The 26715-nt window shown below is 36.6% G+C and overlaps 3 protein-coding genes and 1 non-coding gene across 4 annotated transcripts; 2 read left to right on the top strand and 2 right to left on the bottom strand.

The window, feature by feature from the left end:
• The first annotated feature begins 8755 nt into the window (after nucleotides 1–8755).
• Nucleotides 8756–15537, top strand: LOC107008949. Its single transcript, XM_015208175.2, has 8 exons — nucleotides 8756–8867; nucleotides 9191–9313; nucleotides 9925–10485; nucleotides 10667–12061; nucleotides 12141–12465; nucleotides 12601–12862; nucleotides 12942–13158; nucleotides 14845–15537. Exons 2-8 carry the CDS (start codon nucleotides 9194–9196, stop codon nucleotides 15220–15222), a joined length of 3258 nt encoding a protein of 1085 aa, XP_015063661.1. The 5' UTR covers nucleotides 8756–8867; nucleotides 9191–9193; the 3' UTR covers nucleotides 15223–15537.
• A 579-nt stretch (nucleotides 15538–16116) lies between these two features.
• On the bottom strand, nucleotides 16117–20089 carry LOC107011719 (beta-catenin-like protein 1). Its single transcript, XM_015211325.2, has 8 exons — nucleotides 18903–20089; nucleotides 18093–18174; nucleotides 17796–17892; nucleotides 17581–17644; nucleotides 17438–17494; nucleotides 17290–17327; nucleotides 17125–17206; nucleotides 16117–16555 (listed from the first exon to the last, which is right to left on the bottom strand). The coding sequence occupies exons 1-8, from the start codon at nucleotides 19995–19997 to the stop codon at nucleotides 16466–16468; spliced, it is 1605 nt and encodes a 534-aa protein (XP_015066811.1). The 5' UTR covers nucleotides 19998–20089; the 3' UTR covers nucleotides 16117–16465.
• Nucleotides 20090–21755: 1666 nt separating this feature from the next.
• TRNAS-AGA lies at nucleotides 21756–21837 on the bottom strand. Its single transcript has one exon. It is a non-coding gene; the product is annotated as a tRNA-Ser (tRNA).
• A 95-nt stretch (nucleotides 21838–21932) lies between these two features.
• LOC107011681 (protein DJ-1 homolog D) lies at nucleotides 21933–26247 on the top strand. The gene is made up of 5 exons (XM_015211268.2): nucleotides 21933–22119; nucleotides 22248–22364; nucleotides 23359–23799; nucleotides 25330–25692; nucleotides 25897–26247. The coding sequence occupies exons 1-5, from the start codon at nucleotides 22063–22065 to the stop codon at nucleotides 26083–26085; spliced, it is 1167 nt and encodes a 388-aa protein (XP_015066754.1). The 5' UTR covers nucleotides 21933–22062; the 3' UTR covers nucleotides 26086–26247.
• Nucleotides 26248–26715: the final 468 nt, after the last annotated feature.

Genomic DNA, 26715 nt, shown 5'->3' with positions numbered 1-26715 from the left:
AAAAAAAAAAACCCTAACCTTCTTCTTCCTTGCTGCTGCTGCCGCCGATCAACAGCAACAAAAAAAAAAATTTCGGCTGCCTCTCTTCATCAACAATGGCAGCCGATCCCCTTGCCACCCTTCCCTCAGGTGTGAAATTGTTCCTTCGCAATCTTCACAATCTCATCCCAGAAAAATTAATCGATCATAATTATCCAGCCTGGTCGAATAGCGTCAAGATGGCGCTCTCCGCACATCTTCTTCTTGGTTGGGTCGACGGCACCGGCATAGTACCGCCAGTCAATGTAACCGTCACGGACAAAGATGGTAAAACCTCGACAGCACCAAATCCCGACCATATGTCGTGGTCCCTTATCGATACTCAAATTCATGCATGTCTTCTCGCTGTGATTAGCCCGCAAATTCAGAAGTACGCTCGTGGTTTTGCTACTTCTGGGGCTCTTTGGAATGCTCTTGCTACCCGTTTTAATTCTCTATCTACAGCCCATGTTTTTCAGTTGCGTGATCGTCTTCACACCCTTCGCAAGGGCACTCGCACCATGGTCCAATATTTGGATGAAGCAGCCTCGATTATCTCTGATCTTGATGCCCTTAATGAAGTTGTTCCTGAACGAGATGTCATCAATGCTGTTGTTCGGGGCCTGCCTGCTGAATTTTCCTCTTTAAAACAGCATATCCGATATCACGATGGCCCTCTCACACTAAATCAAATTTCGGGCTGGTTGAATGCAGAAGAATTAAACCTTGCCATGGAATCCAAATTGGCCCTCGCCGACTCGACAGCTCAGCCAATCCACACTGCCCTTTACGCGGCTGGACAGCGTGGTGGCGGCCGTCCAGGCAGACGCGGCGCACAGCGTGGCGGCGGCAGAGGACGCCAGCAGCCCTTCGTCCACAGCGGCAGTTCTGGCCGCAGCAGACCAGACCTGGAAAATCGACGCGGTGGAGGCAGCACTCCATCCTCCAATCGTGACCTCCCCGTGTGCCAAATCTGTGAAAAGCGAGGCCATGTGGCTCGCGTATGTTGGTACCGCTATGATGAGCAATCTGCTCCTGCAGCAAATGGCGGCACTCGTGCGATGCATGCATCTACAAGCAACTCTTCAAGTGATTGGTATTTGGATACTGGTGCAAATTCTCACGTGACGCCTGATTACTCTCAACTCCATAATCCCACTTCATATTCCGGCGCCGACACAATCACTGTAGGTAATGGACAATCTTTACCCATCTCCAATACAGGTTCTGGCTTTGTATACACTCCCACAGGTACTTTCTCATTATCCACGTTACATCACGTCCCATCCCTCACATCTAATCTTCTGTCTGTCTATCTGTTTACCAAAGAAAATAATTGCACTCTTCTTTTCAATGCCCATAATTTTCAGATCATGGACAATTTAACCAAACAGATCCGGTACAAGGGCCGTTGTGAGCAAGGTCTATACACTCTTCCTTCCAAGCTATCTGCGTCAATCTCATCTTCATCAGTTGCTAATCAAGCCATTCGTTCTTCAACCTGGCACCGCCGACTTGGTCATCCATGTGCCGCAGTCACTAAGTCCATTTTGTCTGTCTTAGGTTTTTCTTTTTCCACTAAGGACCATTGTGAGTCATGTTCTGTAGCCAAATCGAGTCGTTTACCGTTTATCTTATCTAATACTAAGGCCACAGCGCCATTTGAATTAATACACTCTGATGTTTGGGGTCCAACCTCCATCTCCTCCTTTAATGGTTTTCGTTACTATATATGTTTTGTTGATGATTATAGTAAATTTACATGGCTTTATCCCTTAAAACGCAAATCTGAAGCATATTCGGTTTTTGTAAATTTTGAACGCATGGTCAAAACCCAATTCAACTCCAACATCAAAATCTTTCGCAGTGACAATGGAAAAGAATTTTTAAACAATGCCTTTGGCTCTTTTCTCCAATCTCTTGGCATTGTTCATCACACATCTTGCCCCTATACTCCTGAACAAAATGGTGTTGCCGAACGCAAACACCGTCACCTCATTGAAACCGTCGTCACTCTTCTTCATGAGTCTCATCTCCCTGCACCTTTCTGGGTTGAGGCGTTGGCCACTGCCAACTATCTCATCAACCGCATGCCCACATCCTCCCTCTCTAACACCTCTCCCTATGAATGTCTATACACACACCGTCCAGATTACACTCATCTTCGACCATTTGGTTGTCTTGCCTATCCCTGGCTACGCCCTCACACTCAACACAAACTTCAACCCCGGTCTACACCATGCATCTTTCTAGGCTACCATCCCACCATAAAAGGATACAAATGTTTTGAACCCATCTCTCAAAAAACATATGTCTCTCGTCATGTTCGTTTTATCGAGGAGGATTTTCCCTATCCCCGGTTAAGCTCCGTCAATGCCACGTCCAACCCACTTGGTCTTATTCCAATCTTTCCACCGAGCTCACATGGCCTTGTACCGGCATCCATTACCCCATCCATCATACACACACCACCCAATCCCAACCCTCTCATCCCATCTGGATCACCCACCACCCCCAATCCACCCATCCCACCAACTTTCAACCCTCCTCACCAACAATCTCCACCAGCCGAAACAACACCTCCTCCTCACCAACAATCTCCACCAGCCGAAACAACACCTCCTCCACCCCTAACCCCTTTACATCACATGCAAACCCGTTCCAAATCCGGCATTTTCAAGCCCAAAGTCTACACCACCACTTCACTTGCTCCCTCTGAACCTACTACCTACAAACAAGCATCTACCAACCCCCTTTGGTGTCAGGCTATGGATGATGAATACAGGTCTCTTATTAATCAGCATACTTGGGAATTGGTGCCAGCACCCAGACATCGAAAACCAATTGGTTGCAAGTGGGTGTACCGCATCAAACGTAATGCCGATGGATCCATCTCTCGTTACAAAGCTCGACTAGTTGCGAAGGGTTATCATCAAGAGTATGGCATTGACTATAAAGAAACTTTCAGCCCAGTCGTCAAGCAGCAGACTATCCGTCTAGTCTTGTCTCTCGCTCTTCATAATGACTGGCCCTTACACCAGCTCGATGTGAGCAATGCTTTTCTCCATGGCACTCTCGACGAGGACATTTATATGGATCAGCCGCCTGGCTATGTTGATTCTCGCCATCCACATCTTGTCTGCAAGCTCAAAAAGTCCCTCTATGGCCTCAAGCAGGCCCCCCGTGCTTGGTATAATCGCTTCTCTTCTTTTCTGCAGGATATTGGCTTCCGAACGTGCACTCATGACACAAGTTTATTCACTCTCCGGCATCCTCATGGCCTAGTCATAATTCTTCTCTACGTTGATGATATTGTGATTACCGGCAGCTCATCTGCTCTTATCTCCACCATCACTAAATCCATGCATCAAAATTTTCAGCTGAAAGATCTTGGCCCTCTACATTACTTTCTTGGCATTGAAGTACTTCGTACCTCCTCCAGTCTCCTACTTCATCAGTCAAAATACACTGAGGAGCTTCTCACTCGGGCAGGAATGGCTGAATCTAAAACTGCACCCACTCCAATGGCTGTCCGTCCACCATCCACCTCCGACAGTCGTCTATTCGACAATCCGACCCTCTATCGAAGCATAGTGGGTGGTCTCCACTATCTAGCTGTTACTCGTCCAGACATTCAATATGCTGTCAACCGTGTCTCTCAATCCATGCACGCTCCAACTGAACAAAATTTTCAGGCATTAAAACGGATTCTTCGTTACCTAAAGGGCAGCTTACGTCGTGGACTTCTTTTTACTAAAGGGAATCTAGAGCTCTCCGTCTACTCCGACTCTGATTGGGCGAACGACAAGGATGATCGTCGCTCCACCACCGGGTACCTACTGTTTCTTGGACCAAATTTAATCTCTTGGTGCACCAAAAAGCAAACACGGGTATCTCGCTCTTCCACTGAAGCCGAATACCGAGCTATGGCGGCTGGAGTTGCTGAAGCCATGTGGCTTCATCACATTACGGATGCACTTGGTCTTCCTCCCTTTCGGCCAAAGATTTATTGTGACAACGAGTCCACCATTTGTGTTACAAAGAATCCAGTCCTTCATGATCGTATGAAGCATGTTGGGTCTGACTGCCACTTTGTTCGTGAACAGGTCATGGCTGGTACTATGAGCACACATCATGTTCCTTCTTCCGAACAACTTGCAGACTTACTTACCAAACCTCTTCCACCGGCTGCGTTTCATTACCTCGCTACCAAGCTTCCCCTCGTATCCGTGGATCAGCTTGAGGGGGGATAATAGGAGTAACTATAATTAGCACAAATTATGTGACTCATGTGTAATTATTTATTCATGTTTTCTCTATATATATCGGATGTACAATCTTTAATCAATAAGACTCATTATTATATCACCTTTGAATAAGCTAAAAGTATTCAAGAAAATAAATTAATTAAAAAGCATGTTGTGAGAATTAGATTTACACATATTTTCTGTTTCTATAGAAAAGTGAAATCTGATTCCTCATTAACTTATATTTATCCGTTTGTATTTTTTTCCTCTGATTAACATGAAACCACTAAATTTATAAAATCGATAAACTCTTATATAACTTTACATAATTTTACTAAATAAATAAATTATACTCTATAAATAAGATATTATAATAGGAAAAATTGTATGAACTAGCAAATTATTAATTCAAATTAAATGTTATAACCATGGTTTATTCTAATTGTAATTTGCAATAAACATTCTTACCATCTGATTTGGTATACAATTAGCCATTTTCGATATACAATTAGTCATTTTATCCAGTTCGGTACAAAATGTATAAAATATGTTTGTATTTGTATAAAGTGAGAAAAAAGTATATATACATATATTTTCGTCCTATAAACTTATAAATATACAAATTCAGATTTTATCATACAAATCACAATGTATAAATTAATGGGGAAATTATATATAATGGCAAACTAATAAATTAAATTAAATGCTATAACCACTCTTTGATTTAATTGTGCCCGGTAGCAAACTGTTTGTCAGTCACCTCTCTCCCTCAAACTCTCCCTCTCCACTCTCCTCTCTCGCTCCATCTCTCATTCGCTTCCTTCACTTCTATACAAACACAAGTGTATAAAATATGTTTCTGTTTGTATAAAGCGAGAAAACTTGTATATATACATATATTTTCGTTCCTCTCTCTCCCCTCTCCCAGATCTCGCTTTCCATTCTCCCAGATCTCGCTCGCCACTATCACCTCTATTACTTATACAAACAGAAACGAATTGTATAAACTGTGTTTCTGTTTGTATAAAGCAAGAGAAAATTGTATATACACTTGCAAATACATATATCTTCGTCCTATACACTTATAATTATACAATAAAAGTACTCCCCTGCCCAGTTTCTTTTGCCTTTCTCTCTTTCTCGTTTTATACAATTCGATTCAATTGTATATTCCCTGCCCAAGTCTCTTTTGCCTTTCTCTCTTTCTCGTTTTATACAATTCGATTCAATTGTATATTCCCTGCCCAAGTCTCTTTTGCCTTTCTCTCTTTCTCGTTTTATACAATTCGATTCAATTGTATATTCCCTGCCCAAGTCTCTTTTGCCTTTCTCTCTTTCTCGTTTTATACAATTCGATTCAATTGTATATTCCCTGCCCAAGTCTCTTTTGCCTTTCTCTCTTTCTCGTTTTATACAATTCGATTCAATTGTATATTCCCTGCCCAAGTCTCTTTTGCCTTTCTCTCTTTCTCGTTTTATACAATTCGATTCAATTGTATATTCCCTGCCCAAGTCTCTTTTGCCTTTCTCTCTTTCTCGTTTTATACAATTCGATTCAATTGTATATTCCCTGCCCAAGTCTCTTTTGCCTTTCTCTCTTTCTCGTTTTATACAATTCGATTCAATTGTATATTCCCTGCCCAAGTCTCTTTTGCCTTTCTCTCTTTCTCGTTTTATACAATTCGATTCAATTGTATATTCCCTGCCCAAGTCTCTTTTGCCTTTCTCTCTTTCTCGTTTTATACAATTCGATTCAATTGTATATTCCCTGCCCAAGTCTCTTTTGCCTTTCTCTCTTTCTCGTTTTATACAATTCGATTCAATTGTATATTCCCTGCCCAAGTCTCTTTTGCCTTTCTCTCTTTCTCGTTTTATACAATTCGATTCAATTGTATATTCCCTGCCCAAGTCTCTTTTGCCTTTCTCTCTTTCTCGTTTTATACAATTCGATTCAATTGTATATTCCCTGCCCAAGTCTCTTTTGCCTTTCTCTCTTTCTCGTTTTATACAATTCGATTCAATTGTATATTCCCTGCCCAAGTCTCTTTTGCCTTTCTCTCTTTCTCGTTTTATACAATTCGATTCAATTGTATATTCCCTGCCCAAGTCTCTTTTGCCTTTCTCTCTTTCTCGTTTTATACAATTCGATTCAATTGTATATTCCCTGCCCAAGTCTCTTTTGCCTTTCTCTCTTTCTCGTTTTATACAATTCGATTCAATTGTATATTCCCTGCCCAAGTCTCTTTTGCCTTTCTCTCTTTCTCGTTTTATACAATTCGATTCAATTGTATATTCCCTGCCCAAGTCTCTTTTGCCTTTCTCTCTTTCTCGTTTTATACAATTCGATTCAATTGTATATTCCCTGCCCAAGTCTCTTTTGCCTTTCTCTCTTTCTCGTTTTATACAATTCGATTCAATTGTATATTCCCTGCCCAAGTCTCTTTTGCCTTTCTCTCTTTCTCGTTTTATACAATTCGATTCAATTGTATATTCCCTGCCCAAGTCTCTTTTGCCTTTCTCTCTTTCTCGTTTTATACAATTCGATTCAATTGTATATTCCCTGCCCAAGTCTCTTTTGCCTTTCTCTCTTTCTCGTTTTATACAATTCGATTCAATTGTATATTCCCTGCCCAAGTCTCTTTTGCCTTTCTCTCTTTCTCGTTTTATACAATTCGATTCAATTGTATATTCCCTGCCCAAGTCTCTTTTGCCTTTCTCTCTTTCTCGTTTTATACAATTCGATTCAATTGTATATTCCCTGCCCAAGTCTCTTTTGCCTTTCTCTCTTTCTCGTTTTATACAATTCGATTCAATTGTATATTCCCTGCCCAAGTCTCTTTTGCCTTTCTCTCTTTCTCGTTTTATACAATTCGATTCAATTGTATATTCCCTGCCCAAGTCTCTTTTGCCTTTCTCTCTTTCTCGTTTTATACAATTCGATTCAATTGTATATTCCCTGCCCAAGTCTCTTTTGCCTTTCTCTCTTTCTCATTTTATACAAATTCAAATTGTATATAATCGTTCTATACACTTATAATTATACAATAAAAGTACTCCCCTGCCCAGTTTCTTTTGCCTTTCTCTCTTTCTCGTTTTATACAAATTCAAAATGTATATAATTTTTCTCTTTCTCGTTTTATACAATTCGATTCAATTGTATATTCCCTGTCCAAGTCTCTTTTGCCTTTCTCTCTTTCTCATTTTATACAAATTCAAATTGTATATAATCGTTCTATACACTTATAATTATACAATTCGTTTTATACGCATCGTTTTATACAATCTCTGCCCAAGTTCTTTCTCTTTCTCTTTTTATACACTTCGTTTTATACATTTCACTTTTATTGTATATGTATAGCGAATTATACGTATATATATTTGCTATGGAGCGCAATTATGCAAACTTGGATATAACATACAATATGAATTTTATGTTTGTTATAAGTGAAAGTTGCCCTAAATTAATTTATACAAAACTTAACAATTTGTATAAAATGAATGCTTGTAGCAAATTATACAAATCAACAGTTCCATAGCAAACATAAAATTTGCTATGGAGCGCAATTATGCAAACTATAACTATAACATCAAAATATGATTTTTATGTTTACTATATGTGAAAGTTGCTCTTTATAATATCATAAGACCGACGTCGTACTAGCAAATAACATATTTTCTATTTCTTTCATACATAAATATTTGTCATCGCATGCTATAACAAAAATTTAAATTAACATAATTTAATGAAAAGACTCACTGATATGAAAACATAACTATGTGTCCACATAGGTCTTAGCTAGTGAATTCACCTTATAACTATGTATGTTCGTTTCACCTTAGTCAAGTGAAACACCTTTTTTCAGTGTGGAGGTAAAATATCGAATTCCATATAGTTCACATAGTCTATGTCGATTAATGTTATTTCCCTCTAATGGATAAAAATATAAATTATGTATACGAAAGTGAGTTATATGCTTTGATTCCTCGAAAGGATTTACTTAGTGTGAGTGGGATGCCTGCCATTCATACATGACACAAGTAGATTTTGAGAATAACATCTACTTCAATCCCTCTAGATTCGGATATGACTTTTGAGCCTTTCAACAATTAACTAATTTTACCTTTCTAACATGTATTATATATTCAAATTCGTTTGAACAAGAGGAGAAAAAAGTGGAGATAGAACAATAATAATAATAAATTATTTTTTAATCTAATCATTCCACGTGGTAAGAATAATTTAATTATATCGAGTATGAATTTTCTCTTACTTGATTTTAAAATAATAATATTTTTTTATAAATTTAAATTTATAGATAAGTATTATATGTAAGAATAAAATCCTACTTCGAATTTGTGATTCTAAATTAGATTGCAATTACGCAATTATCAAGACCTGACATTAGTTTGACGACAAAATAGCAATTGTGGTAAAATATAAGGACTAGTTTGTATTTTAACCAAAAGGCCAAAAAATAAAAAAACTTTATATAATTTGTGTGTTGGCCCCTCTTCCCTGTCAAAGGGGTTCCCCTTTCTTCCAAGAACAAGAATCACTGCTAAACCCCTATTCGACGCAGCAGTTATCCTTCGAGTTTTACAGTTAACTACTTCATCTTTCTCTGTCTTTGTCGATTTTACAGTATTGTAGTTTGATTTATAAATTATGATCATACAATGGGGTCTTGCAAGAACAAGAAAATAACTGAAATTGGGTTTTGTAAGAAAAAGAAAGAAAAAAGTGTAATGGGGTTTTGCAAGAAAAAGAAACAAAATAATAATTTGACATTGGGTTTTGCAAGAAAAAGAAAAAAAACTAAATGGGGTTTTGCAGAATGTGATATGAAAATGGTTTGCATATGCTTAGGATGTTTCATGTTTGATTTATATGCTGTGAATTGTGATCATGCAATGGGGTTTTGCAGAATATGACTGAAATGGAAACTGACGATGATGGTGAAGCCATTCTTCTTGAAAAGACACTTATAGACGTTATCTTTTCTTGGTCTTTTAAGGATGTCCTTAACGAAGACCTTTACAAGGACAAGGTTTGTTTTAATGCTATTTTTGTCTTGTCTTATTTTGTGTGTGTTTGATTTTTGTAGTTATTAATTCTATGGTTTATCCCTTGCCTGTTTCATTTGGTGGCATTTGTTACCTGGGCTTTTACTCTACTTAGAATGATCCAGATTTTAAGTAGGTGTCGATTACCATTGCATCCACTATGGTTCGTAAGTGCAACATGATACTTGTAATTTGGTTGTTTGTTAGACTGGGTAGGTGTCCTTTTACTTTTTCACAAGTTGGGTTGTGTGCAACTTTTTAAGATTGATATCGATGCAAAGAGTAGCTATGAGCCTAGGCATTTAAAATGTGGATTATCAACTTTTTTTTGTATCTTATAGTACTTGTTATTCATGAATACAGACAATGGGTTGCATTTGATTAAAACCTTTCTATCAATACACGATTGGGTTAGCAATGCCAGTATAACTGATGTTATTAGTTTTGCACATCGAAGGTAGATGATGAAGATTTCATGATATTTTATGTCAAGGCAAAAACAAAATGTCCATTATCTTTCATGATGTTTGAGTGTATATGTTTGGATGTCTATCTTAAGTATATTCTAGTCATATGATCTTGAGTTATCCTGTAGGTGAAGAACATCCCTTCAACATTTCAGTCCACCGCTATGTATATGAAGTCATTCGTCTTCCCTCTTTTAGAGGAAACGCATGCTGATTTGTCTTCTAGCTTTGATAAAGTGGCAAGTGCATCTATATGGAAAATATTGTCTATTCAGGAAGTGGAGAGTAAAAGGCCATCTGATAAATGCTTATACAATATTGAGATGGAAAGGGAAGAGAGTAGTGGTGATGGCAGAGCATATGAACCTGAGACGGGGGATCTCTTTGCCATTACAGATGTAATACCAACATGTGTCGATGATCTAAACAGACCCAAAATGTCCTACATAATGGCTCTGGTTCAACGAGTGGCATATGAGAAAGATTATATCAAGATCCAGGTCTTCTCATCAAGACCCTTTTTGGTGGAACAAGGCATTAGGGAACATCATATGAGGGACTCTTTGTTCTTGGTCTCTCTTATAAATACGACAACAAATACACGCATTTGGAATTCATTGAACTTGGGGCTGGAAAGGCAAAACTCCAAAGTTATTCAAAAAATACTGGAACCTAATTTTGATGTGACTGTAAGCTTCATATTTTTCTCATTTGTTATTCTGCTTAAACGGTCTTACCAGAATGATACCTCTTCATATTTCCTTATGAATTTTCATGTGACTATTAGATGACCTTTTATCACTAAGTTCTTCCAGTTGTTAGTTGTACATCATAATATGAAATATTTGACTTCTTCTATTGCTTTTGTAGGGTAAGGAGAAGTGTAATGTCTGTTTGCAAGGGGAAGTGTATCGAGTTTGCAGATCAAAGATCCTTGCGTCTAATTGGTTAATCAATCTTAATGATTCTCAACACGAAGCAGTTCTGAACTGTCTTGCGACAAAGTATTGCCATCACGAGAACACGACGAAGCTAATCTGGGGTCCTCCTGGAACGGGGAAAACGAAGACAGTTAGTGCATTGTTGTTTTTACTTCTGAGTCTCAATTGTAGAACAGTAACTTGTGCTCCAACTAATATTGCAGTCTTAGAAGTATCTAGACGAGCGTTGAAGCTTGTGGTGGAATCATGTGAATTTTTGACTTATGGTGTAGGAGATATAGTTTTGTTTGGAAACAGGAAACGAATGAATATTGATAGCCAAGATGAGCTACTTCATATTTTTCTTGATTATCGTGCTGAAGTTCTAGCAAGGTGCTTTACTCCTGCATCTGGCTGGAAATACTCATTGCAGTATATGATAACATTACTTGAAGACACTGAACTGTTGTACCAGCTCTATTCCATAAATGATCAAGAGGAAGATGCTGATGCCGAACTTTATCAGAAGTATGATAATAATGCTAACTATGATAGTGATTCAGGGAATGAACTTCTTCGCAAAGAAGGCCCGAAAAACAAAGGTGACAAAACACGGAGGTTGTATGCTCAAGGCGTCAAAGACGAGTGGAACAAGAGACTTGGACAAGTAATTGCCAAAACAATAAAATTGAATGATGAAAGTCAACTTGGCAGAGGGTTTTGTCGGAACAAGAAACATTCAAGGTCTGTTCCGAGAAAGGGTAGTAATAATTCTCATCAAACTAAAGCAAGGTTAAATTTTGATGAATTTGTGACAAGCAAATTAAATTGCAAACTGGAGGCTTTTACTTTCTATGTTGTTAACTTTGTCATGCACTTGCCAACTTCACTCCTGTCCGTGGTGGTGGCAAGAGACATGATCAGAGCTGTAAACTTACTTCATTCACTTAGTAGTTTATTGCTACGTTTTACCTTTACTGGTAGAAGTTTAAAAGAAGTCTTTGTTAGAAACAAAGAAATAGAGAGACGAGTAACCGGCAGCTCTTCTGATGTAGAATTGGTCAAAGAAGAGTGCCTTAAGATACTCAAATCCCTTCCTAACAGCTTTTTTGAACTTGAAGACAAGTGTTCAATTAAAAATCAAATTTTGAAAAATGCATGCCTGCTTTTCTGTACTGCTTCAAGCTCCTTCAAATTGCATGAGACAGAGGCTGAATTGCTGGTTATTGATGAAGCTGCTCAGCTTAAAGAATGCGAGTCAACTATCCCCTTACAGATTCCTGGTCTCCGTCATGCTATATTCATAGGGGACGAGTGGCAACTGCCTGCCATGGTTAAAAGCAAGGTTGTCATGTGCTACTCTAAATGGTACCTAATTATAAAATTCTGCACAGTTAGAAAGTAAGTTGTTCTTTTCTAATTAGGTTTGCGAGGAGGCCAAGTTTGGGCGGAGCTTGTTTGAGAGACTGGCACTTTTGCGATTCAAGAAATACCTTCTTAATCTTCAGTATAGGATGCACCCGTCAATAAGCTCATTTCCGAACAGGGAATTCTACCAGAAACAGATTATAGATGCTCCAAATGTCAGAAGTACAGGATATCTGAAGCATTTCCTTCAAGGTGAAATTTATGGTGCTTATTCTTTTATCAATGTAGCATGTGGAAATGAGGAAGTCGTGGATGGGCGTAGCATCCGCAACATGGTAGAAGTAGCTGTGGTTTGTGAGGTAGTTGCCAACCTCTTCAAAGGTACACTAAGATTGATTTAATGGCATTATCAAGTGAAGAAACCTTACCAGTTTCAAAAAAAATAAAAAATCAAGTGAAGGTGCACATTATATCATTTGCTAAACTACGGATTTTCTGATTTTATTTCTGATACAGGATTCACTTCCTCCGGAAAAAAGATTAGTATTGGTATCATATCACCCTACAATGCTCAAATTGCTGCAATTAAAGAGAACCTCGGAACTAAGTATAGCACTGACGATGAGAGTGAATTCTCTGTGGATGTACGATCTGTCGATGGTTTTCAAGGAGGTGAGAAGGATGTAATAATGATCTCAGCGGTACGCTCCAATGCTAACAGATCAATTGGTTTCCTTTCGAACAGTCAAAGGGTTAATGTAGCACTGACTAGAGCAAGGTATTGCTGTTTTTCAAGATACTAACTCAATTCTCTAGGAGATTGTCTATGGTTCCGTAAGAAAGCTTGCTTCTTGCAGGCACTGCCTCTGGATAATTGGCAATGAAGCAACATTAAAAAGCAGTGGTTCCGTTTGGAAGATACTCGTACAGGATGCCAGGGTTAGGGGCTGCTTCCATGATGCTCAGAATGATAAGGACTTGGTGAAATCTATGGCAGCTGCCTTGGTAGATATTGACCTCCTTGACATTAAAATACGCCTTTATTCAGTAATTTTTGAAGGAACAAGGTGGAAGGTATGATATTTGAGTTTCTAAAGCAAATTCTCCTAAATCAACTGGCAATGCCTTTTGACTTACTTTATATTCATTAAAAATGTATTTTTACTCATTTTCTTTACATATGTTAAAGCAAGTTTTTCTATCAGGTGCCACTTTCCTAATCTCCCTTTATACAGAATTTCACACAGGGCATGAGTATATACTAAATCACATTTAATGTGCCATCGTTTGATGGGGTATGAAATTTTTTTCTTTTATATGTAATTTTCTAGGGTGGGTAGGCCCGTGAGGACTGAGTAGCGGGGCAGAAAAGGCAGAAGGGAAAGCCTTGATTGGGAATAGAGCCCTAAAACCAAGTAATGTAGAGTGAAGTTGCAACTACTAGGCTGGACTCTCCCATGTGACACAAAATTTAAGATGTTATTGACTCTTGTTCATAAATTCATAAATAAGAGTAGAAGAAATATTAAGTAATGTTTGAAAATTTGATAGAAAAATATCTCAATGGAAGTTAGTTTAATAGAGAAAAAAATGAATCAATTTTAGGCTTGACTAATAAAATGGATTTACATTCTTAAAACTTTGTGGAAACGGTATAAAATAAGTTATCACTGGAATAGCGTCCAATATTTTTGGATGTAAATTATCACTGGAATAATGGAAACTGTATAAACAATGCAATATAAATTGTGGTTGAGGTAGTAGGCCTTTTAGGGCCCGTTTGGCCAAGCGATATGAAATCATGATATGAAAGCATAATATGAAATCATGATATGGAATTGAAGTTTTGTTTGGTCATTGCAAATTGGAGTTTTTGTGTTGTATATTTTCTCATAAACATAAGAATATCACAAGTTTAATACTACTAAAGTAGTCCCAACTGTCTATTCAATCTTACCAAATAAACAATAATTTATAAAACTGTATAATAAATTATGAATATAGATGAAGATTTTTTTTGGTTACACATTAAAGTACTAGTAATAAATTTGGTTGACAATAAATTTGATAAAAAATAATGAATTTGATGAATATCAATGATAAAGTAGGAACTGATTTAAAGTTTTAATAAATTTTATGTTGGGGAAAATAATAAAATTTAAAAAGTAATGATATGATTATAAATTGTATTTACAATGAAATAAATGGTTGTTAGATATAAAAGGGGTGGTTTTAACAAAATATAAACTTGTAGGTCAATTTTTATATTTAAGAAAGCCCAAATCATGATATGGAAATCCCAAATCATGATTTTTGGAGAATATGGGATTCATCTATGATATGTCCAAATGCTAATTGCATCTCACGATTTCATATCGTGATATGATATTGCATGGCCAAACGCCTACTTACTTTTTGTAAATTCTTTTAACAAAATGTGTCACTCCATGGGACTAGAGCTAAGGTAATAGATAAAAACCAGTGAAGGCAATGCCTTTCTATAAATGAAGACAGAATTGAGTACTTACAATGAGTTAACTAATAATTTCTTTTTGTTTGTTATAGCATCATACGGTTTATGGTATTACTAGTACTCCTTCCATCCTAATTATGAAGATTTCATTTGATTAGACCAGAGAATGAGCCCCGGTCAGGGGAGATTATGTGAATGTTGGTTGTCAGTGTGTTTATTTTATTGTTTAAATGTTGTGGGAAAGCGACGTAGATGCTTCAAGAATTTCATAATCTGTTTCGTTACAGGTAAGTATTGATGATAAATTTTGGAAAGCAATGGAGAAAACTAAAAGCATAGAAATTCGTAAGAAAGCATTTTCCGTATTGATGAAGCTTTCTAGCTATTCACAATGGCCTCACACTGAACATATTACTGTGCCGAGTGGGGTGTCTAATCAACTCATTGAGCTCTGTCCTGTGGATGGGATACTTCATATTGTTCTGACTCTTGAGACAATTATGGAGACCTCTAGATATGTTGGTGTCATGCGGGTTTGCGATATTCGGCCACTGACAGAGATACCAAACCTAGATCCTATGTTTATCTTGTGCAAGCAGCTTGATGCTTTTCATTTGAAGGATGAGTCATCTGCTGAAAGTTCACATCAGGTAGGTTTATCTTGAAGAGTGCATAAAAAAAAAAAGAAAAAAAAATATCTTGAAGAGTGTATACATGATGCAATATACAAGATTGGAAGGGCATTTTCTTGTAGAAATGCTGCAAATTTTTGAGACTTTGTTTTTTTAATGTGCATAGATAGGATTTGTTACATATTGATGCAGTTATAGAATGAAGAGAAGTTCTCTTAATGTGGCATAGATCATGCAATTACAGAACGGGAAAATCATTTTGAGGGGATAGAATATTCTGTAGTATACTTTTCAGTTTGCAGCTATCCTATTAATGGAGTTAACAAAGCTTTTCGTTTGCAGTTGTCATTTATTTATCTCACAATTTGTGCTCATTTACATTTCCAAAATAGGTCAAGCTTCAAGTAGTTTGTGTATATCCTTGAACGTCTCCTCGGAGACATTTTTACCTTTATAACTCATGAGAAATCAGAAGAACTGATGAAATAAGAATGCAGTCTTTGCTTAATCGGTCCAAATATGTTCTTATTAACCAGTCTTTTGTCTGTTAACGTTCAACATTTAGGATTCAGAGTCTTGGGTAATATACATGACATTCTGAACGTTCAATCTGGTTTGACGTTGCTCTTTGCATTAAAGCTGATAAAGAATACAGGATTAAACTCGGACTAGAAATTGATCAAGTTTTGCTCTGGCATTTGATAAATTGCTAAACAAGTACTGAACTACACAGAGCCCAAGATACACTATTTTAGTCATACATTTCATTCGAAAACATCAATTCATAGTTCTAAAGCTTCTTTCACGTCTGCATTTTTCAATTGCTATCTTTCTGGTTCACATGAATGGTACATAGCAAAATTAGCAACAAACTTCATGATGGAAATGAACATTTTGTAATAGTCATTCAGACATTCACCAACAAGCTAATTACTGAAAGCATTTTCTAAAGAGAATACTGAATAGCATAACCATCCAAAGTGCCAGGTTTGGGATGGTGAAAGCTCACATAACATGCTCCACAAAGCACTGAACTTACACTGGGTAAAACTACTAATTGAAGTGTTACAAATTACACTGAATCGCATTCAGTACTAACAGATTTTCAGTCAAAACTGTCAACCCTCAATAACAGGTGGTAGCTATGCTCCTACACATTACATCAAAGAATAAAGTGACATGACCAACTGAGGACATCATCTTAATACTTTTAAAATAGCCAGAGTTTACACATCATTCCAATGATATAACGTGTGCTTTTTCAACTGTATTATGGTCAAAAGGACGATATGAACCTTTGAATCTTTGATTGTCCCCTCTCCTTCTCTTCTGGCCCTTCCAGATCCCCTATGTTGTCATGATATTCCTGTGGTGCAAGTATAAACTTCAATAACATAACAGACTTTATCTAGTATTCTTCAGATTAAAGGAAAAACTAGGCCTACTGACAAAAAAATGAACCGTATAATAGGAAAGAAAACAGCTTCACCTAAAACTTGTATGAATTTCATTAAAGATTAACACAGGCAATTCATGAAGATGGACAAGGAAAGTCCTCAGGGAGTTAATCCTTCTTGATCTATCTTCAGATATTACCACACCAGAACACCGAAGTTATATTCCAATAATTCAAGCATGACAAGAAACAATTTACATTTGTTGAACTAAAGCCAAAGTGAAAGATACAAAGGTCAATGCAAATAACATGTTGCAAAAGCTGGATTTTGCTCACATTTGCTACAAGTCCTAAAGCTATTGTTTCTTGCAAGTTAACCTTGTCTCCAAATGTATCCAAGAATTTTCACTCTTTTTTTGGATTAAGTAGAAGAATCCAGGAAAATTTGCTGTATAATAATGTAACCAACTTGAAAGCAAACACAAGAAAATCAAGAAGAGTGTATTGCTAGAGAAAAAAAGGAAGTCATGAGCAGACACCTGGAGTATATCTTTTACATCTTGCTTAGTCAGCTTTTGTTGCTTTAGCAAAAGGTCAATCCTTGCTCTGATTCGAGGATGTCTGCATTAAAAAGAACAATTAAGCGGGAGGAACTAGATATATCCAACCTGAAGAGAAAAGTATGTCCGATTTTCAGAACTTACTCAGACGTCCAAAGATGACCCAGAATAACAGCTATCAACTGCAGGATCAGGGAGAAAAAGAAACTACAATAAGAATGCCAGAGATCTGAAGTGGTAATGTGCCCGTACAAGAGATAAGTACAAAATTAAAACGCAACAGATCTTTGACCTGAAGGGTATAAAGACCAGCTTCTAACTTCCTATTGTATTTCTCGTCTTCATCCATCTACAAACATGTTAACCATTATGGCAATATAAAATAAAAAGCTTTAGTGAAAGACATAATAAGCAAAGTCTAAAAAGTAAACAGACCTCCAAATCATCAAGTTCAAGCTGGTCAAACCGTTCAGACTCAAGTTTTACTCTATCGGAATATCTGCAACAGCCCAAAGGATTAAAAATTTTAAACAAGCACAATGTAACAAAATAGAACAGTCAGCCTCAAGAGAACCATTCTTGTTTTTTTTTTCCCGAACAGTGGAAGCAAATGAAGCAGGTACTTAGATATATGTTGCATGAACAATCACCTCATGTAGAGCTCCATAAGCCTGTCAATTTTTTCGCACTCATTCTCCACGAACTTACTTAACAATCTATCCCTTCTAGAACCTCTTAAGATTCCTCCTGTAACAGCAAACTAAAGCAGTCACATCCAAGGTATATGGGAGGTTTTCCCATTATAAATAAAATTATCTATCTTATATAAAAATGCAGTCACATACAAATATAAGGCAACTTTTTTTCTTCTTCCCCCCACCCCCTAAGAACAGCAAAATACTTGTGTCTTCACAGATAGATTGTTCTCAGTTAACTAGCCTCCTTACCAAATAAGGAAGCAACAAGTGATACAAGGCGCTCTTCCAATTCTTCTTTGTAGCGTTTCTTGTTCTTTTTGCTCAGAGGTAGCTGATGATAAAACATTTAAGCATAATAAGTTATATGAGTCAATAATAGAAGAGTTTATTTTAAAAATACACCAAATCATCCTAAAGAGCTCATTGAAAATTTGAAATCAAGCAATGGAAACTCATCCACTTGGGGAGAACTTGTGATATAGTTATGTTTTTAACTACTATATCTCATCAAGAAACTGCTATGTCAATAATAAAATTGATACTAGAGTTGTTGTCATGTAACAAATAGCCAAGTTATTAGCGAAGTAACAACCTGATGGGGGATACAACCCTTATCTAGACATCGAACATTTTAACAACGTATCTGTAAAAAAGAAAAACTGACATCCTAATCCATTCATCAACAAATTTAAACAGTAAGAGTTGTTTATGAGACAATCTTTGAAAATTAACAACTTAGTCAATCAAACAACTATATTTCAGTTCCAAATTAACCGGAATCCACTGTATGAATCATTCATATCCGTTATGCTCAAATTTTTTTATAAATTAGCAATTAATGAAAACACAATCAACCATATCTCAATCATAAACCAGCTGTGGTCTACTGTATGAGTCCTCTATATCCATTCAACTTATGAAAATTATCACATTGGTCAACAAATGAACTATGTCTCAGCCATAAGTCAAAATCAATTGCTGGCGACTACATAAATTCACTATATCATTCTATCAACGTAAAATGTAACAAAAATTAAAGTAAAAGGGAACTTGACTTGCCTTACCCATAAAAGCAGGAAATGCAGTCTTTAACCCCATTACATCCACAAACCTCTCACATGCTGGAGGATAATTAGTCATTGCAAAATCCAACGCCCTTATAGCTGATCCATAGCACATTTTCTTCTGATTCATTATAATGATCATCAATTCCACACCTTCAGATTTCACAAACTTCTCTTTATTCTCCAAAGGCATTAACAAACAACACAAGGCGTCAAACAAGTTCTCAACCATCTCCTCCTCATCTGGAGTCTTAGGGTCCTTCGATTTATACATTGCTACAGCTTGTAACAATGCGTCCACACCGTTCAATTGCCCTAATCTCTTCTGATTGACCGTGCTGCTCTGCAGCAAAATAGCCAAAATCTCCGATGCATACTGCTTGTTTCCATCAAATTCTCTTACCTTTATTCTTGTCAGCAACCACTTCATTAACTTAGTCCTTTCACATACAAGTTCCGCCACCGAGGGTTTCACTTCAATAAAATTCTCAACAGTCGCGAGTATACTATATATGGCAGCGGACTCGTCCGGATCGGAGTCAGACATTTTACCTAGAAGCTGAACGAGCAATTCTAACGCATTGTTCTCAACCAATGAATCAACCAAAATTTGCGCCGGCTCGTCGTTGTCCTCGAGAACATCCTCGTCGGTCAGGTCTTGTAATAAGCCGACAACGTCAATAGCGATGTCAGTGTTTTCGTGATTGAGGAGGCTGGTGATAGACGCAATGGTCCCGAGATTGACGAGTTCCGGGTAAAATTCGGGGCCTCCGGCGAGTATTTTGAGCTTTTCGATTTCTTCATGGAGCTCGACTTCGGAATCCGCGAACTTTTCTGGTTGGTCCGGGTACTTGAGACGTGCAGCAATGTTCTCCTTAAGGCGGCGTTCGAATGCAAGGACGAGTTTTTTCACTGTTTTGATATCGAGAACTTCCACAGGGTTTTGTTGAGATTTTTCTAAGGCTTCGAGCAGTGAAAGGTCGATGCCTCCGTTTGCGGCGGCTGAGGACGGCGGTGGTGGTGGTTTGAATGTGTCGTACTCATCTTCTTCGTACTCGGCAGAGTTTCGCTTGCGTTTTGCTGCTTCCATAGCTTCTGGCCGAAACCCTTAGCTGCCCCAGTAGCAGCAGAAGAGCTTCTCACACACAAATCACTTTTTCCCTTTTCACCCCTTCATTTTTCTGCTCGATACTTCATACACCTCTAATCTGTGAAAATTGCTTGGGAGACCCCAAAGTTTTTATTTAATACATAAACAATCCTTCATTTATTAGTAAATTTAATTTAGAGTTTCAACTTGGAACTTATTTCAATTGGTCACTGTTAGTTTCAACTTGGAACTTATTGTAATTGGTCACTTAAACACACAATATGGTGTTTTTAGTAGACACTTTCAATTTAAAAAAATTTCCAAAAAAAAAAAATGCACATGTTATCCAGCTTTCGCTATATAAATAAGTTAAATATATAAATATGTTATTATATTAAATCTCAAATCTATTTTAATTGAAATTAACATGTATATTTTATGTATATAATATATATTATGTGGTTTAATACTTATAAGTTTTTTTAACTATTATTTTGAATACAAAACATTATAAATCTTCGTTTAATTCGTCAATATATTATCAACGAACATTTACTCTATACATATTTAACCGAATCAATAAATTTGTTGATTTGTGAATCTTTAACTTCTTTATTTCGTATGTGAAGTGTATTATTAATAGTCATAGTGTAAGTGCAGAATAGGTGCGTACATAATTGGGTTGGCTTGAATTTTTCGAATATCAAATTATTTGTGTCAAATTCTTAAATTTATAAACCAAACTAAACTTATAAAACTCGCGGGTTTTCAATCTCAAATTTTTTCTAGTTGGTTTGAGTTTTTCAAATATCAAATCAAACCATTTGTGTCGAATTTTTAAAATTTTAAATCAAAATAAACTAATAAACCTCGAGTTTTTGGATTTTTTCAGTAAACTATTCATACAAACATATATGTAACTTGTGCTCCAAATATTTCTTTAGTCCAATAAAACTACTTCAGGTGCTTCTTAAGAAAATACCACAAAATATGAGATAAGTGATGACACTAAAATATTCAATAACAAATGATAATAAAATCATATAAAATAAATATTGTAATTGATAAGTTATAATTTATGCTAAAATAAGTTTAATAAGTATTAATTACATGATTAAACATCAAAGAAAAAATAAAATTAGGTTATGTAATTTGAAAGTCTAAATCAATGTAAAAAGTAATCCAAATATTCAACATTGTTGTCATTCTTAAATCTCGGTGTTGAGTTAGTTTCTTTTGTTAGCATTAATACTGATTAGATTTTGAAATGAGCTTTATTATAGTTACTAATTACTAATTTTATGGACTATAATCTTTATTGGACCATTCAAAATTCTAAATCTCAAAAAGCTTGAAAAAGTATGTTAAAAGAAATACTCTTATGTATAAAATAAATTTTAAAAATTTTATTTATTATTTCGGGTTAGTTTGATCTCAGATTGAAGTTTTTCAGTTAAAATCAATCCAACCCGTATAGTCATTTTTTTCCAGTCTAAACCATTAATCAGATATATATTTTTCGATTTGACTTAATTTGCGATTTGATTCAATTTTCGATTTAATTTTGTACACCCCTAATGCACAACTATATAAACATAGAGGATTCAAGTGCACAAAGGCGTGGTTAATAAGATGGTTGAGAAGTGAGAGCTCTAAGGTCTCAAAGACAAAAAATACAAAAAATCTGATTTGAACACCACCGTCGTATTAAATAATACGAAGCATTCAAAAAAAACTGTAGAGAAAACATAAAAAACGCGTGGACGGCAGGATTCGAACCTGCGCGGGCAGAGCCCACATGATTTCTAGTCATGCCCGATAACCACTCCGGCACGTCCACTTTGTTTGCAATAAGACCTTTATTTGCCTATTTGTATCAAACAAAATAAAACTACATCTGGAGAAGCTTCTAACAGTTCCACTAATATTCATTGACAGGTGGATTTTGTATAGCAACATTTGGTCAGCTTCTTCGTCGTCTTCTCTTATAATATATATCAATTCCTTAATCTCTTCCACACACAGAGAAAGAGATAGATAGAGCTCAATTCCAGCTGATTGAAAAATGGCAAATCAGAAAAGGGTTCTCTTACTATGTGGAGATTACGTTGAAGACTATGAGGTTGCTCTCTTTTCTTTTTTCTTTTTTCACATTCTTGATTTCTACTTAGTGTGTTATGAGTATTTGTTAAAATGATTAATCGGTTACTGATTTTTTTGTTTTGTTTTGTTTTGTTTGTTATTGTTCAGGTGATGGTACCATTTCAAGCTCTGCTAGCCTATGGACTAGCCGTTGATGCTGTTTGTCCTGGAAAGAAATCCGGTGACATTTGCCGCACTGCCGTCCATCAGCTTTCTGGTCACCAGGTCAATTATTTTCTCTATCTTGTCTGTTAGTTTGAATCCGGATAGTTCTTCTAAGCGCTATGTTATGTAATGTGATTATTTACTAGTTTTTTGGAGTAGATTCTTGGTGAATAGCTTTGATCTGTCTGGCAATTCTGATAAAGACAAGGGTTGAATTTTGAAGTAGGTCAAAGCTAGTCTATTAATTAGAGCCTGATACATATGATTCATGTAGTGAATCTCAATCAAGTAAATGATTATAGTTTGCCCTTTTGTGTATACCTAATTGACTCATGCTGGATTGCATTGGATAATGTTTTCGTTCACAGCACGGATATATGCTCTTATGATATCTGTTTGAAGATTGGATACCCATTTATTACAAAAAGTAAAAGGTTCAGGCTTTATGAGTTATTGGAGTATGATTTGAATCTGCATAGTTCTTATCTATGATTATATTTCTCAAGTAGTAATTGGGTTGACTTTTAGATTTTTAATGATTAGAACTTACCCTTTTATGAGTCATTCATTGACTAATACTGGATTGTGGTTGAAGATTGAAACTTGATGCATAGCTGTGTTCATTTATTGTGAGTCTGAATTCAAGGTAATAAAGGAGCTTTCATTGTTGATGGGCGTAGAACATATGAATTATGATACTGGGATCTTCAAGTGTAGTTTTTAGCTTTCAAGAAATTGGATGTTGCATCTCTATATGCAGACCACTTAGCTCGTAATAATTTACAGCTGAGGGCAAGAGATGTGGTGGATGAGTTCTCAGTCAAGGAGAGTCATCGTTGAACAATTTAGCTAGATATAGGCTGGTCAATTGGAGTTCTAGGTTTTAGACAATTACAACAATTCTTTAACCAAATTATATGTGTATACTCACTTGTACACATGGCTTTAAGCAATGCACTAATTTTTTCCTGTTCATTTGTTATAGAATTTGAATTTGTGATGGTATTAATGTTTTGTAGTAGCAGAGTCTTATTTAGTTTCAAAATTGTTTCAGACATATTCAGAGTCCCGCGGACACAATTTTGCTGTTAATGCAACCTTCGATGAAATCGAGGCTACAAAGTATGATGGCTTGTTCATACCAGGAGGACGTGCTCCAGAATATCTGGCCATGAATGAAGCTGTGTTGGACTTGGTGAAAAGTTTTGCCAACACTAAAAAGCCAATTGTCTCTGTCTGTCATGGACAACTGATCCTGGCGGCTGCAGATGTGGTCAGAGGTCGAAAGTGCACAGCTTATCCTGCTGTCAAGCCGGTGCTTGTTGCGGCTGGTGCCCATTGGGAAGAGCCAGAAACCCTGGCCTCATGTACCATCGATGGTAATCTCATCACTGGATCTACTTATGAAGGAAACCCTGATTTCATTCGACTCTTTGTTAAGGCACTCGGTGGCAGCATAGTTGGTTCTGGTAAAAGAATCCTATTTCTATGTGGGGTAAGTTAATGATCATGTAGCATTATCTTTTTTTAGCTTAGAGAATTTGAAATGCTTAGTTTCAAGTTGCTGTTTTCTAGTAAATGTTAGTATATGAACCAAATGTACAGATTATGGTATGACTTGTGACCTTTGAAACAACTTCCATCCCACTCCTAAATTTAACTAGTTCTGTTGATATGTAGGTGAAAGAAATTTCTCCTTACTGAAATTCCAATATGTGCCATAATAAGATTCTCTCTTTATGTTTATTCGCATAGTTTGTGTCATATTTTGCTCTCCATGAGTTGGTGAGGCATCAGATAATCACCTGATATTGTTTGGAATGGCATGCCTGCGTACATAATAAAGAGACTCCAGTTTGACCTGTCATCTTAAGTTTGACAGTATAGATTGATTATTATCAGCTGTAACTTAGTTTTGGTAGTGTGTTCTCCTATGTCTCAAGGAGGATTTGTTGAAGAAGATGAGATGTAGACTGTCATAGATGCTAAAGAAGAAATAAGAGCTTTTCAACTTTGTTCTTTCGAAGTGCTATATTAGGAAGTGGTGCATCTCATTGTTGTAAGTATTGTAACTTAAAGGTTCACCCAGGGAGTTTGTAGTAACTTCCATAGCACATTTTTTGGGATAAGGTCTTTGCTGCATATGCTAATGTATTATTCTCTTTTCAGGCCATTGCAGAGCGCCTTTTACCTTTAAATGAACGTTTAACTATTAGTACTGCTTTATCGTATAGGATTACCGACCTCATTTTTAAGGAACGTGATATCGAAAGTGTCTCTTGAAGATGATATCTGGCTACTCTATCCTCCATGTTCTTTATGGTCAAGGGTCGCAGTTCTTGTCATTCTCTTGGAGGATTGTTTTTTTGGATCATGAGCTGTGTATTAGCACATTTTAGTAGATGCTTCCTCCAAATAGAAAAGAAAAAGAAAAAGAACCCTTTCCTTACTCTTTCCCCACCTACGTGAATCTATGCAATCTACAGAAATTATTGATGGTCGCCGACTCCTTGAGTTATTTATCTGAAATGCAAATTCCATACAGAATTTGGGAGGTTCACGGTTCACCTTGAACAGGATATACAGTTAAGGAAAAAAGGTTTTTACAACTCATGAATCATGAATTCCCGTGTCTTACCTGTACTACTCTGCCAAACTATCTACACAATCGGATTAGATGTACTTCTTGCTTGATTTATATTTTTATTTCCCTCGAGTCACTCTTTTCCGCTTTGTTGATCATGTTATCATACTTCCTGTTACTTTATCTAATTGAAGCCATTGGTCTGGGGTCTGGGCATTGGATGTCTTGAAAGATGTTCCACTAAGTAGAAGGCTTGAAACTACCACACTAGAGGCTTTATTTTTTCAGTATGAGTTACCTGGCTAGTATCACGGATGTGTGCAGATTTCATATTTAGAGTTCTCCTCTGCTCTGGTCTCAGACTGTTAAACTTGTATTAGATTGACATCTTATTTAGCAACTAATTTCAGCGCCCTTGTGTCTACTTTCTTTTGGGTGTAGGATTTCATGGAAGACTATGAAGTCAAGGTACCTTTTCAGTCCCTCCAAGCTCTTGAATGCCATGTTGATGCTGTTTGCCCCAAGAAGAAAGCCGGAGAGAAATGCCCCACGGCTGTGCACGACTTTGAAGGTGACCAGACTTATAGTGAGAAGCCAGGTCACGATTTTACCCTGAATGCCAATTTTGAAAGTGTGGATGTTTCAAGCTATGATGGACTTGTAATTCCCGGAGGCCGAGCTCCAGAATACCTTGCCCTGGATGATGATGTTATTAAGTTGGTCCAGGAATTTATGGAGTCCAAAAAACCAGTTGCATCAATCTGCCATGGCCAACAGATACTATCTGCTGCTGGTGTTCTCAAGGTATCTATCTCTCTTAACATCATTGAGAATGGAAGTTTAAAAAGTTAGGTGCTTACATGATGTTTGAGGAACTTTTTATACGAAGATGTTATGATAAAATTGATCCCATGCAGTAACTAAAACATGTTATCTTCAGAAATGAGATAAAATGAAAACATGTGGTGTGTGCAAACTCTAATCCGTGTTCTCGTTAAACAATTACAGGGTAAGAAGTGTACTGCATACCCTGCTGTGAAACTTAATGTGATACTAGGAGGGGCGACATGGCTAGAACCAGAACCAATAGACCGTTGCTTCACAGACGGACATCTTGTGACGGGCGCAGCTTGGCCAGGTCATCCTGAGTTTATTTCTCAGTTCATGGCACTGCTTGGAGTGCATGTAAAATTTTAGGCTACATGTTTGTTTGTCATGTTTTGCCAGGTGATGAGAATAAATGTATTCAATTGTAACAGAATAATGAGTGTGTTTTTCTAATGTTCGAAAATCATTAAAACTACTGATGTCCGCATAAATGTACTCCCTTAGGAATTCTAAATGTGACTTTTTTACGTATTTACTTAATGATAAAGGGTAATATTGAAAGGAAAATGATTAAATTTACGGAAAAGGGTCTAAAATATCCTTAAAGTATTGAAAATGGTACAAAATTACCCTTCATCCACCTATAGCTCCAAAATATCCTTTCCACCCACCTATTGGATCCAAAATATCCTTGTCATCCACCTTTTTGTTCAAAATTGATCACTTATTTAACGGTTTTATACTTAAACTATTTAAATATTTTTTAAAATACGTGGTGCTCAACTATTTGTTATAATTTAACTTATTAGTATAATTTATATATCAATCCATTACCCACCCATTACTAATTAAATTCCTCTCAATAAACCCGTCATATTATTAATGCAAGCTACTGCCAATTGAGTGTTTTTAAAAATTATAGAAGTAAATTATCATACATTCAAGTGGCTAAATAAAAATCACCGATAAACTTAAAAGTCTGACTATGTTCATATTAAT

Source organism: Solanum pennellii, chromosome 2, assembly GCF_001406875.1.
Source record: "Solanum pennellii chromosome 2, SPENNV200".
Taxonomy (NCBI): domain Eukaryota; kingdom Viridiplantae; phylum Streptophyta; class Magnoliopsida; order Solanales; family Solanaceae; genus Solanum; species Solanum pennellii.
Note: the sequence above shows the minus strand (reverse complement) of the source record. Positions and strands in the feature narration are given on the sequence as shown.